Source organism: Thermobia domestica, chromosome 5 (assembly GCF_964235325.1).
Source record: "Thermobia domestica chromosome 5, izTheDome1.hap1.1, whole genome shotgun sequence".
In the NCBI taxonomy this organism is placed as follows: domain Eukaryota; kingdom Metazoa; phylum Arthropoda; class Insecta; order Zygentoma; family Lepismatidae; genus Thermobia; species Thermobia domestica.
Window position 1 is genome coordinate 123648843 of NC_137458.1, and position 13181 is coordinate 123662023.

Sequence of the window (13181 nt, forward strand, 5' to 3'; positions counted from 1 at the left end):
TCATCCATTTTTAGCATATGGCATACAATAGGTTACACTGTACTTTTTGTGTGTGTGTGTGTATGTATGGGTGGGTGGGTGTGTGGGCCTGCCTGCCTGCCTGCCTAAACGACAATATTGCCATCCAAGTCCCACAAATTACTTGAAAAAGGACAATTTTTGAGACAGTTTTGGAAATGTTTCTACAATTTGCATACCATGCAATATACCTTTCCTACGCGCTGTAGCGCTGCGCAAAACGGCAGTTACATGTCGAGTAAAAAGTACTTTTCTGTAGAGTGTGTCCAAATTGGTTAACAACCTGGCAAACCGTTAAGAATCGGACCTATGTTCATGGGAACTTCCTTGCGTAGAACTACCCATAGCATTAGCACCCAAAGTACTTCTACTTCCTCTTGCATCGTTCTGTTGTATATGATACATAGTAGGCGGATTCCTGGCATGAACCGAAAGTTACTAGGAAAAGTCGTCTGTTAGTGATCTCATGCATGCATACTGTATGTTGTAGTTATTTTTACTTTAGAATGGTCACTATTCTAGTTTTTAACTATTGTATGTGTACATCGTACTTGAAGAATTCAGCTAGTCTATATTATTATAGAAAGGAATAGAAGTGAATGACTCATTACCCAGGCCATACTGCTATAGATAGAAATGAAATTTGGGCAGAATACTCCTTTTGTTATTATATACAAAGTATGCTACTACCTAGTACAGGATTCATAGTGTTTATCCTCCGCTGTATATGGCGTTTAACATCGTGTCACAGTAGAAGGAATTACACAGTCCAATCTGTCGAAAGCACACAAATCACTGCCATACGTGATTTCCACTGTTTAATCACTATTCCTCTGGATTTATTTACGTTATGTGACGAACTGATAAGATTAACTTGACTTAAACAGTCTTATTTTTAAGTTTTTTTGAACTTGAAGTGTATCGGGCTCTCCGATACACGATCCGTTCTGTCTCAGATTATCTATCTAGAAAACCACCAGCTATCTAGAAAACAAAAAGATTCTATCCAACTGGAAAAGTGGGGAAAATCCGAGACCTAACGTAGAAACAAGTTGACAAAGAGAAATTTCATCCAAGCTAAACAAGTTTTCTGATTAAATAAAATGACTACTTTTAGAAACTTTGCAATTAAAAACAATTAAGTTGAATAAAAATATCTATTTTGAAATTCAGTATTACCCTCCAGACGGGTTTTGTAGCTAAAACATTGCAAAATAATGTAAAATCACAAAATATCCTATGTTTCTACACAAACTAAACTTAAAACTGACAATAATATTTACAAAGCTGGAAAAAAAAATACTTTTCTACATACGTCTAGGCTTGTCCATCATATTGGTAATAAATATGACAAAACTAATAACAAAATACGAACAAATTATTGAATAAATTTAATTATTATAGTAAAGGGTGATCCAAAAGTCGCACACATCAAAATGATGATAAAAACCAGAGACATTAAGTAATACTACTTAATAGTATTTGATGTATAATTATATATATTTTCACAACACATGAACTCTTGTTAATATATATTTTTTAACATATGCTCAAAATTGCTGCCCTGTTCAGTAATGCAAGTTTTTACTATGTTTGAGGCCACTTTGTGCAGCACGTGTACACTAATGTTGTTAATTCCTTTTGTTACGTTCCTCTTTAGTTCCTCCAGTGTGTGTGACCTGTTGTTATAGACCTTACTTTTAAGGTAACCTCATAGGAAGAAATCAGGTGACGTCAGATCGGGTGAACTTGGGTGCCATAATCCTATAGAGATGATACGCTCGCCAAAAAACCATGCAAGAAATGCATGGTGTCGTTAGATGTGTGAAATGTGGCACTGTCCTATTTTAATCAGCAATTATGTTCATCCCCGTCAAGAAGCGCAATGAACTGTTTAATGATATCTTAGTACACAACATTGTTTACTTAATTTCAAAGAAAATGGAAGGCGATCTCCGGGTTTTCTTCTTGTCTACAACAAATCCACATTTTCTAAAACGGACGATAATCTCGTAATGATTGAATTGTTAGGCACTGCATCAGGATATTTCCTACGAAAAACGTCTGGAACACGTGCATAAGAATATCCACTGGCAAAATAATGTTCAACAACGAAACACTTTGCTCTTGGAAAAACATTTCACCAAGGAATACATAAAGAACTAATGCAAGCGTTGTGTGCACAATGCACATCTCAGTATCGTCTAGGTCTGTTGTTAATATTCATGGTGCCCGATGGAACTTTTCAAGTAGACAATTGAATTTGGATGTGCGCGACTTTTGGAACGCATGGTAGAATGTGCAGCTAATAACAATTCTTTATTGCTTGTAAAATATTTGAAAATTCCACATTAAGGTGAGTTCACACTAGAAGAAAACTATTAAGAAAGGAAGCATATTACAGAAGTCTTCTTTAAGTAATAACTTCATTTTTTAAATCCTCTTTTCGCATTTTATAGATCAGTTTCTTCCGTTAGTTCTATCTCTATCAACGACTGGACGGCTTCTTAGGTTCCGCTCTTCCTTGTAATATTTCTTCCTTACTGGAGCGCACGGCGATTCAGTAGTAGAGCGTTAAACCTGTGGTGCGAGTGGTCCCTGGTTCAACTCCAGAGCATATTAGTTTGGGGAAACATCGTGCCCATGAGTTTTTTCTTCTGGTGTGTTCCAACATTGTCACTGCACCACATTTGTAATAATTCCCTTTCAGCACTTATCCGCCTCTTTTAACTTGAAAGATCTAACTCTTGGACGTTAAATTTCATATTTCATTCAATTCTTCTTTGTATTTCTTTCCCTCCCCATATAATGAAGCGTGATGTTACAGCTTTTATAAATATAAATATAATAGAAATATATATAGTGTTGTTACAATGTTCATACTGTTTTTGTGGTAAGTAATTTGTGAAAGGAAGGAACGACAAATTAACTAGTTACCACAGTGTAATACAACATTATAATTCATGTAATAATAAGTTTTTGTCATGTTTCGTCATATTGGGAAAGGAAGAAATAGGAAGAGAATAAATATTAACAGCAGGGTGGATTGATTTAAATCAGGCTGATTTAAATCACGATTTAAATCAAGATTTAAATCAGTTGATTTTTTAAATAAAAATCGTTGATTTAAATCAAATTCCGAAACAAAATAATTTAAAGTGAAAATAAGTAAAATCCCGTTTCTGTTCTGTTATTTCGGTTACGGAAGTTAATAATCATAATACAATGAGACTCAAATGTACAGCATAGTATAAAAACAAGTGTCAAGCAGAGGATGATTAGGGAAAATCCCGTTTTGAACGGGTAACGGAGCAGTCCTGCTTTCTTCTCTTCATAACAATGGGTTTGGGTCTTTAAATCGTTAACTATTCCACCATCGACATTTAAGACGAAAATTCTTTTGTGTGCGCGTCTGCTTGATTGTTCCCATATAATAGGGCGTATTTAGAGGGGTCCTATCCCCCCTCCGATTTTTTAAAAAAAAAATATAACTACGCGAAATTTATGTATTTCGTGCCTCAAAGTAGTTCCATTTTTTTTAAAAAAATACGCCCCTACCAAATATCAGTAACTTTTGTGAAAAAGATGTCATTTTGATAAACTTTGCTATACTTTTTCCTTAAACCTTTTAAATTATATTACCTATTTTTATTCTATTAAAAATCTAATCTTCATTATTCGATTAAAAAAGTATCAAATAAACCTTTTTATTTCCTTTTTTTTCAAGACTGGAGGCATTGTAGAACATGTTACATATGTTTTCACGCCTTTCTGCGTCGAGACACAGATGCCTATTATTCTTTTTTTTTTGGGGGGGGGGAGGGCAGGCTTACATTTTGTATTCAAAAGACTGAAATTTTGCAGTCCTTCAGTGCACACCTTAGTATTTTTCAGATGTTTTCAGATCTGCGTGAAAACAGGGGATGCAGAGGGGAAAATGTAAAAAAAAAAAGTATTTTTAACAAAATAGCTTTTTTCGAAATTCAGATGGAGACATATGAATTGTAATGTTTGAAAGGCTGTTCTGTTCTGAAGGAAATGATGTACGAACCATGATCCTAGGATAAATAGGGATGTTTCAGGAAACGGTTACCTGAGATCCTGTTTTATACGGTAATCTGGGGTATTTGGGGGATAATATTTTTCGCGGGCTTACTTTTGCACCTAGAAGATTGAAATTTTGCACATTTATTCAATGCACCCCTTAGTATTTTTCACTGTTTCAGATCTTTACCTTAAAACGATTGGTCCAGAGGGGTAAAAAAGTAAAAAAGGATATTTTTAACAGAAAATCCCTTTTTCCGTGATTTTCCCGCCCCAGATACACGATGGAGATTTGAATGGTACGATTGGAAATCTTCTTTTATATGAAGAGAATAATGTAGAAACCACGACCCTAGGATAAATAGGGATGTCTGAGGAAATGTTTACATTACATGCGGGTTATCTGGGGCATTGTGGGGATGTTCTTAGCTCATTGTTAAATATTTTCCCCGCCCTTACTATTTAAGACAGCTTGAAATTTTATACACATATTTAGTACTCCCTTAATATTTCCCGGTTGATTTTGAGATATGTGCGTTAACACGAAAGAGTCCAGAGGATATCAAACTTAAAAAAAAAAAAAAAAAAAAATCAGAAAAATCCCATTTTCTCTCAAAATTGCCCGCTTCAGGGACATCATAGGGAAATGTGAATGTTACAGTTTCAAAGGCTGTTCTATTCTGAAGAGAATGAGGTATGAACCATGATCCTAGGATAAATAGGGATGATATTATAGCTGCTTGACTGAAAGTCTATAATTTACCTTTAAAAAAAGCCATAATTTAAAAGGGTTAAGAAACATTGTTTGGGATTGATATAGGTTAACAATTGGGGATTAATTCAAAATTCAACCCTAATACAGTGGAGTCTCGTTAATTCGAACTTGGATAATTCGAACAGAAGTCCATTCCCCTTGAAAACTGTATTGAAAACAATAGTAAAAAATCGTGGATAAATCGAACTTTTGAACCTATGTTTTGGATAATTCGAAGTAAATACAGTTGGACAGATGTAAACAGAGAAATACAGTTTTAACATGTTTCCAGTTATCCAGATGCAGCCATAGGAAAGAGTAATACAAAAGATAAATATAAAATCTATGTAATGATAAAGATGAAGGTGAGTTGGGGAAGAAGTAAAGATAGAGAACGTGTGCCAATCTCATCTTGTTTCAGAATTGATTGAAAATTTAAGGTGAATTATTGATAAAGTCAACCAAATGTTATTAATATCGTATTCCACGCAATACATGAATTTCAAGATTTATTGACCGTACAAAAACAATCAAATTTAAGCAAATCAGGTTTACGACTTCTTAAAAGTGAGAACAGAATATTCAAATTGTTACTGGTGTTTAATTGTTTGGGCTATTCAATGTATGTTGTAGTGTTGTATGTAAATATATTTTCCATTGTACACGTAGTTTGAATTACGTGGAGTCAATGTTGTTTGTTAGTTTGCGGTATTCGATCACGCAAATAATAAGCTGCTTTAAAGATGAAGTCTACACCATATGAATATGTTTCTGATGCACAGTACTTTGGTTTGTTTGTTGTTATATGTTCGAAAATGAATGTTGTTGGATAATTCGAATTTTGGATAATTCGAAGTTTTTTCGTGTCCCCTTAGACTTCGGATTAAAAAGAGTCCACTGTACTTTCACTTAAATGGCATAATTAGCATTTAATACTAATTCCTAAGGCTTTTTCTTCAGTTCGCGACTTGTAATTTACGAGGAGAAAGATTTGATTTAAATCAAAAAAATCGATTTAAATCAAAAAAATCAACAAAAATGATTTTTTTTAAAAAAATCATGATTTTTTTCCACCCTGATTAACAGTATTAATATAATGATTGGAACAAAAGGAAGGATATATTTCTTTAATCGAAAAATATGAGTGTACATTTTCAAGAAGTAGTGAGACTACATTGGTATTTTTCTTTTTTAAGGCAAGTGAATTAGAAGTTCTACAAGCCGTTCTTAAGTGGGGAGAGAATGAACTGGTACGACAGATGGAGGACAGAGGTAAGCTTTGTAGCTATTTGATAGAAGATAATAATGAGATTGTTTACAAGTAGTGTACATCGTCGATCACCAGTTGGCCTAATTTTAACCAGGTCGAGACTGAAAGCCGAGCTTAAAGTATAACACATCTTGACACTTCTTTATATATATTAAATTCTCCTGAAAACGACTTCCCCGAAGTATAAATAAACCAAATAATAAGAATCCACTGTGTTCCACATTATTTATTTCCAAATCACACTTTTCATGGAATCTACACCAACATATCAGATTTCCGAAACATACATATTAAAAACTCACTCTCGTAACATGGTCATTATATTCTCTAAGCTTATACTCTCATCTAAATATACAAGGTGTATTCATAAAGTATCAAACCTCTGGTTGGCAGAAATACATGTATTGATTTGGAAATCCGAAACACTAATCCCGTTCAAGACTTCAAGGTATTCTCCTTGGTAATGCACACACTTCTCCCAGCGCTACCGCCATTGTTGGAAACACTTCTGGAACGTAGTTTTTGGAATGGTGAGCAGCCGTTGCATTCCACTAATGTCTTCTTCTGAATCAAATCGGGTCCCTTTTAGTGGCATTTTCAGCTTGGAAAATAATGAAAAATCACACAGAGACATGTCGGGTGAGTAAGGAGCCTGACGACACACATGAATGTTGTGTTTGGCGATGAAAGCCTAAATCAGGTTTCACGGACACTCTTCTCATGCCCAAATTCAGGTTCAAAATTGAATGTACCAATCCGATCGAATGGTTTCCGCTTGGGTATTGCCAAGCTTTTGGCGAAATTTGAGGCAATATCGCTTCTCAGGTTTCTCTGTCATTTTACAAAAGCTGAAATCCGACGACAACTCACTGCACGTCTTCACTCATTAGCCGACTGTCAGTGACTGACTCTTTCCGCGAGCGGGAAAAAAAATCACGACTGCACATGAGTATCCCCTCTACATCTATACTGAAGAAAGTCACTCGTGTTTCATTGGTTTACGCGAAAAATAAGGTTCGATACTTTTTAAACACACCTCGTATAAATGCATTTATCCACTCTAATTATATCTGGTACACTGTCCTTCTATGGTCCTAACTTCTCTGTCTTATTTATCTCACACAATTCACACACAAATACTACAAAAGCTGCTTTTACATAGTCATTTTTTCGCCAGATTCATAAATTTTCTCACAAACTTTACACTTTTAAATTCCCAACAGAAACTTAAGCATGATTAGTTGCTTGATTTAGTATTAATGATTGGCCGATCACTTTTGACGGCAAGGATTTTTCATATTGCAGAAATTATTGGATTTCTCTTCCTTGTGAAAGCAGTTAATCAGCATTATTCGTCAGGAAATACATAAAAGTACTAATTAAAATTAACTTTTGCAGAAGGAAAAGTGCCAGACAATAAACAAAATGATAACGAATATTTAAGAATTCCTGTTTAAATTTATGCTAGTGAACTTCACCTCTTTCCACTAATGAATGCTTTACTTATAGTGAAGTATCTTGATGGAATAGTTCGTAACCTAAGTATCGAGTTGTTGCATTATCATTTTTATCGTGTTACTTTAAGGTTTGTAAGTATGTGTTCTTGTATATATTTTACAATTTTATTCGATAAAGACGAAAATGCTGCGCGATCCGTGAAGAAATTTGTACTATTTATGGGCCAGATATATTATCAAAACCAATAGCCATAAGATGGTTCAGTCGCTTTTCTTTTGGAAATTTCCATGTCTAGGATGCTCCTCGCAGCGGGCGAGTAATCACAGCAAAAATGGACTCCGGCAGAAGTCGAGCACCTGTATCTAACCAGTCGTAACTTCGTCAATGATCTAAACATCCATCCCCAAACAGTGTTAATCTATTTTTTGGAAAATGGTGGCCACAAAAAGAAGGTTGACTTTTGGGTGCCATATAATCTGATTCAAAAATATTTATTCGATCGAATTTTTATCTGCGAATCTGTACTGAAACAACGAACTCGAGCCATTTCTGAAACGGTTGGTCACGAGTGATAAGAAGTGAATAACGTACGACAACCACGTTCGAAAACGTGGTCGAAGCAAGGAGAAGCATCACAGTCTGTGTCAGAGCCCACGCTGACATCCATTATGTTGTGCTTTTGGTGAGGTTGGAAGGGCATAGTTCATCACGAGCTGCTGTCGCTGGACAGAACGAAAGACCCAGACCTGTGCTGTCGGCACTTAGCGCGAGTGCATCTAGCAATTGAAAAGCAAAAGCCGAAACTGGTCAGCAGATAGAATGTCGTATACCACAGTGACAACGCCAGACCGCGTACATCTTTTAACGACCTGTCAAAAATTGCGAGAACTTCGCTGGGAAGTTTTAGTGCATCCGTGTGTAGTCCGAACTTGACACCATCCTGTTATCATTTGTTACGGTTTTTGCAGAATTCCCTGAATGGTGTTAAGTTAGTTTCAAAAGAGACTTGTGCAAACCACGTATCATAATTTGTTGGCCAGAAACCATATAAGTTCTAAAGCAAAAGGATTTTTATGTGACCGGAAAAATGGCAGAAGGTCGAGCAAAATGGTATATATGTGATTTCATAACGGTATTTTCCGATCACAATAAATGTATGCTCAACTCTGACCTCCAAAAGCTCAATACTATTTAGACAACGTGTTATTATTTTATTTCAAATAATGTTACTATTTCTTCTAAGTGTTATTTCAGCACTTGATGCCTAGTTCAGCAAAGGAGCACATCATATCTCATGTGCGAAATCAGTTGTCAGAATTTATGAATTATTTTAATTCCACTACAAACATTGGGAAAAGGATACCAGTATTTGGTTTTTTTTTTAAAAAAAAGGTTTTTTTAAAAAGTTTTTTTTTTAAAAAAAAGAAATAATTGTCCTTACTTGACTCTGTCTTTCATTTGTCTTTTTTTCAGAACCGAATTTGCTCAGTCACACAGCGCATTCTGTTTCACGGAAAGGTGTAAAGAAACGAGATTTAAGTGATGTTGAATTACGAGAAATTTTGTCCGAGCTATTGCCTCTTGTAAGAATAGACCATGTACTTCCTCCAAATAGTGAGATTCTAAATAATGCAATAAGAAGAGGTTTAGTCAGTACTCCTCCAAGTCACATGATAGGTGATGAACGAGAGAATCTGCGCGTTAATGCATGGGTTCGAGGGAAGAACAACGGATTTTTTGTACGACCAAGGCTTTTTATGCCATATTATGAAGAGGCCAAGGTGAGTAACTTCATGGATTTTCTTTTTCTATTTTATCTCTTGTATATGTATAGTATTCTTGAATTGCTGATACAGGTCATACGATAATAACTTCTGGTACTAAGAATTTGTGGTTAATCCTAGACCAAGCGGGTCTGTGGACATCATCATCTCCGTTGGTTTTCTCGGGATTCTTCCATTTCTTCTCACATTTTCAGTCCAGCACTTATTTCATAATCATTCACTTTGGTTGATCATCCGTCTCTACCTGAGACATAAAGCAGGAAATTTTCAATAAATTGTGCTCGTTTATAATGGTGAAATTAGTAATTAAGAGTCCAAGCAAGTTTAAAAATTTGCTTCTGAAAGTGCCATTATTTATACCTATATTCAGTTACTCTTAGTGCATTAATGCATAGACAGTTCAAATTTGATTTTTTTTATCAGTCATTTAACATTAATACATTTTAAAACACGTGATCTTTTTTTCTTGATCATACATGAATACTTGCAAAATATCAAAATAGTCTTAAAGTGTCCCTGTGATGTCCTGTATGGTCCATTTTAAAAATAAATACGTTCTCAACTTTTATTTGAGAAAATTGCGGAAAGAATCACACGGAAGATATCGCTTCAGTGGTGTTTGACTTCCCAGATTTTTTCATAGAATCATCATAACATGTACTGGGTAGGATAAAGCCTCGATCAATGAAACTATATCGAGCACTTGTAATTGATTTCTCCAGAAACTTATTTATAATACGTCTTTCTATTTTACTTTCACAGGCTCTTCTAGATGACCAATTAGTTCAGGAAGTAGAACTTCTTCGTTTACGCAGAGCGAGAATTACTCATTTAAGAGATATTGCAGATATTCCGGATACTTTGTATATGGTCGAAGAAAAGCCACGTCCAATAGGTGCTGCTGGAGTGGATGTACTTTCTGCTGCCTTACCAGGTACTTAGTGATCGTGTTTTGAATTTGAATTTTTACCGAAGGTTTCTCCAAAGAAAGGGGTAAACTCTATATTATGCTTAAAATCGCTTTTCGTTAGTGTATGGTTCATTAAAGCCAAGATTTTGACATGCTCTTCCTATATTCCTTAATTCTATTCAAACTTGTCAAATTAAGATTAAATAAATGCCAGGAAGCTTAACCATAGCTATAGGTACTTACAAGAATGTTGGTTCAATATTTCCACAGCTTTCTCATTCTAATTATACGGGAAATATACTATTGTATTTTTTTATTTTATTTTATTTATTATTTTTCTTTTTGCAAAACTAGAACTAAGTATATTATTGTATTTGCAAGGGAAATTTTGCAAAAGTAGAGCTAAGTATATATGGTACTTTTGTTATCCAATCCTGTCCTACCATGCTCAAATGAATGTAAAAATCGTCAAGTTAAAGAATTTACACACCCTCGATCAAAATTTATTGAGTGGTGTAGTTAGAAAATACGAACTAGTAGCCAATATGTGAGGGACACAGTGACAGGACAAACTACGATATATTTCATCAAAGAAATATGTCTCCTTGTAGAATCATAACAGTGGCTGTTGGAAAGCTATTATTTTGTTTCATCTACAAAACGGACATGTGCTATACAACGTAATAGAACTGATTTAAATTAGTAAGAGCTAGTATTTGGAATTACATTTTCAGAAATGTATGGCATGTACTTCGTTGCATTAAACCCTTAAAAATGATCTGTTTTCCGGTTCATTATTGAAGTGTAATGTTCCTTTAGAGTAGCGAGAACCCAGTATAGTACGGAATCTGAACAAGGTGTACCGTTGCTGAGGATTGAATCTGGGGCCAACAACACAGTAGGCATGTGTACTAATCTTGTGGCTACTGGATAACCTTTTAGATATAATATAAACTGGTGGAAAGTAGGTGTCCCAGACAGCTGTGCACAAAATTTAGTGAAGTTTTTTATATGAAAGAAATTTCGTTATAAAAGTAGTAATTGAATGAAGGTGCAGTAGAATGGAAATTATGAGACCATTTATTATTCAAAATTACAACGTTGTTTAATGTGAAAATCGTGAAAACGAATAGGTAAGAAAAACCTTTGTTTGTTCATTAAGATTCGAACCACATGAGCTTCCACAGGGACTTGAACACAGTACGAGTCTGTCATGCCAAAGGCGCGTACAATAACCGTATAGCCTCGAGTGAACTCTCGTGACCAGCTGTATTAAATATATATATATATATATATATATATATAGAGAGAGAGAGAGAGAGAGAGAGAAATCTACATTCAACTGTTTGACTTCAAGAGTGGTTGTATAATTGGCATGTTCAAAAGATGGAGCACCGTTTCATAAAATCAACCGTGACTGGTTGAAGTACAGTGTTCTTCACATTATAGATGCAAGTAATCTTCAGTATTCTTGATTGGTATAGGTATATGCAGAACAGCAATGTTACGTAAAGATCGCTAAGTTGTTTTGAGTGAGGGTTGTTGGCAGTCGGGCGACTACAGCACAGATTGAGGTAGCGGTTGGTGGAATTAGTCATTATTTAAACAATTGTGAAAAATTGCTTCAAGGGATGTGCTGTCTTGCCTCTCAAATGCAGTGTTTGATTAATCCAATTTCAATACCGACAACTGCTAGTCTGATGCATTACTATACATAAATGAACACATTAATATCATAGAGTTGTGTCTGGTAAGATTCTAGATCCTATTCAAGAGAAAGTGATAATCACCAACATTTTTGATAGCGCGTTGGAGAAAGGACTAATCCTACTGTGATTTTAGAGCGCTATACACATCAATTCTCTGGTGTCACGAATTGAGGGATAATCAGTTACACCAGCAGAGTGAATTATAGTTGTTGAAGGCAAAGTGACTGCCCAACAGTATATGCACAGTATATCTTATATACCCTTAATAGTATAGTCCGGAATGTTATAGTGAAACAAGATAATACTCGTCTACATATTTCAGCCACACAAAATAGGCTTTGCAAAGTGTCACAAACATGGCTTACTCACGCGGTAACCGGGGATACTGTGGGTACCCCTGTTGGAGTGAAGAGATTCGTCCCACTGCCAAATGAGCGAATTGCTATGCCATTTACGCTGGTAAGGCACGCGATAGCTCTGGCGTAACATGAGGCAGCCTGAAGAGAATTGAGCCGCTTCCTAGTTTTAGGAAGCTCTCATTTGTATTGGACAGTGCCGGACTGTGATCATACCGTGGGATTCGGTACTTCGGACGCCTCCGTACACCGTACAAGTGAATTTTCCGTAAACGCTCTAGTGCAACACTGTATGTGCTGATAGGCTCCTAATTACTAGAAGAGTTCTCTTCACTGTTAGTTATAACTGGGAGATGGTCTTTGGCCCATCGTGGAATAGACGTATCTCATTACTCTTCTTAGGAAAGTGTTGGGAACTACCTTAGAAATGGCGGAACTTTTGTCCTGAGGAATGAGTAGTAGCCCACCGCAAATCGTTCTGATTAGCGATTGACTGGTAGCAGGATTTCAGTCTTCCGCGTGTCAGATTATTTATTTCCTCTTCCGATGAGTAGAAGTAGGCTCACAAGGCATAATATACCCACCATAATAAGGCTTGTGGTAAACTGAGGTGCTCTTAGCTTTGCTCATCATCCCAAACTCACCTTGTATTGTAGGTAGGTGTATTATGTTATGGCAACTCAGAAGAAGAAGATATCTAAGCACAAATTGCCTCAATACATTCAAGGATCCAAGATTGCATTCCTGCCCATGGTGGGCATATATACTAAAAATATACAGAACAGCAAAAAACATGGCATTCTGTGCTTCTGTGAGTATGATTCTGTGCATACCTACAATGCTTTATGAAATTTCCCTTATTCCATCTGAGTCTTTGA

General features: G+C 35.6%; 1 protein-coding gene across 1 annotated transcript in view; it reads left to right on the plus strand.

Annotated features, from left to right (window-relative positions):
- The window catches only part of LOC145686094 (BTB/POZ domain-containing protein 7), a 52451-nt gene that overhangs the window by 17179 nt on the left and 22091 nt on the right, over positions 1 to 13181 (plus strand). The window contains exons 4-6 of the mRNA XM_081759034.1: positions 6013 to 6088; positions 9018 to 9325; positions 10091 to 10262. Coding sequence (XP_081615160.1) covers positions 6013 to 6088; positions 9018 to 9325; positions 10091 to 10262 — 556 coding nt within the window. The remainder of the gene's footprint in view (positions 1 to 6012; positions 6089 to 9017; positions 9326 to 10090; positions 10263 to 13181) is intronic.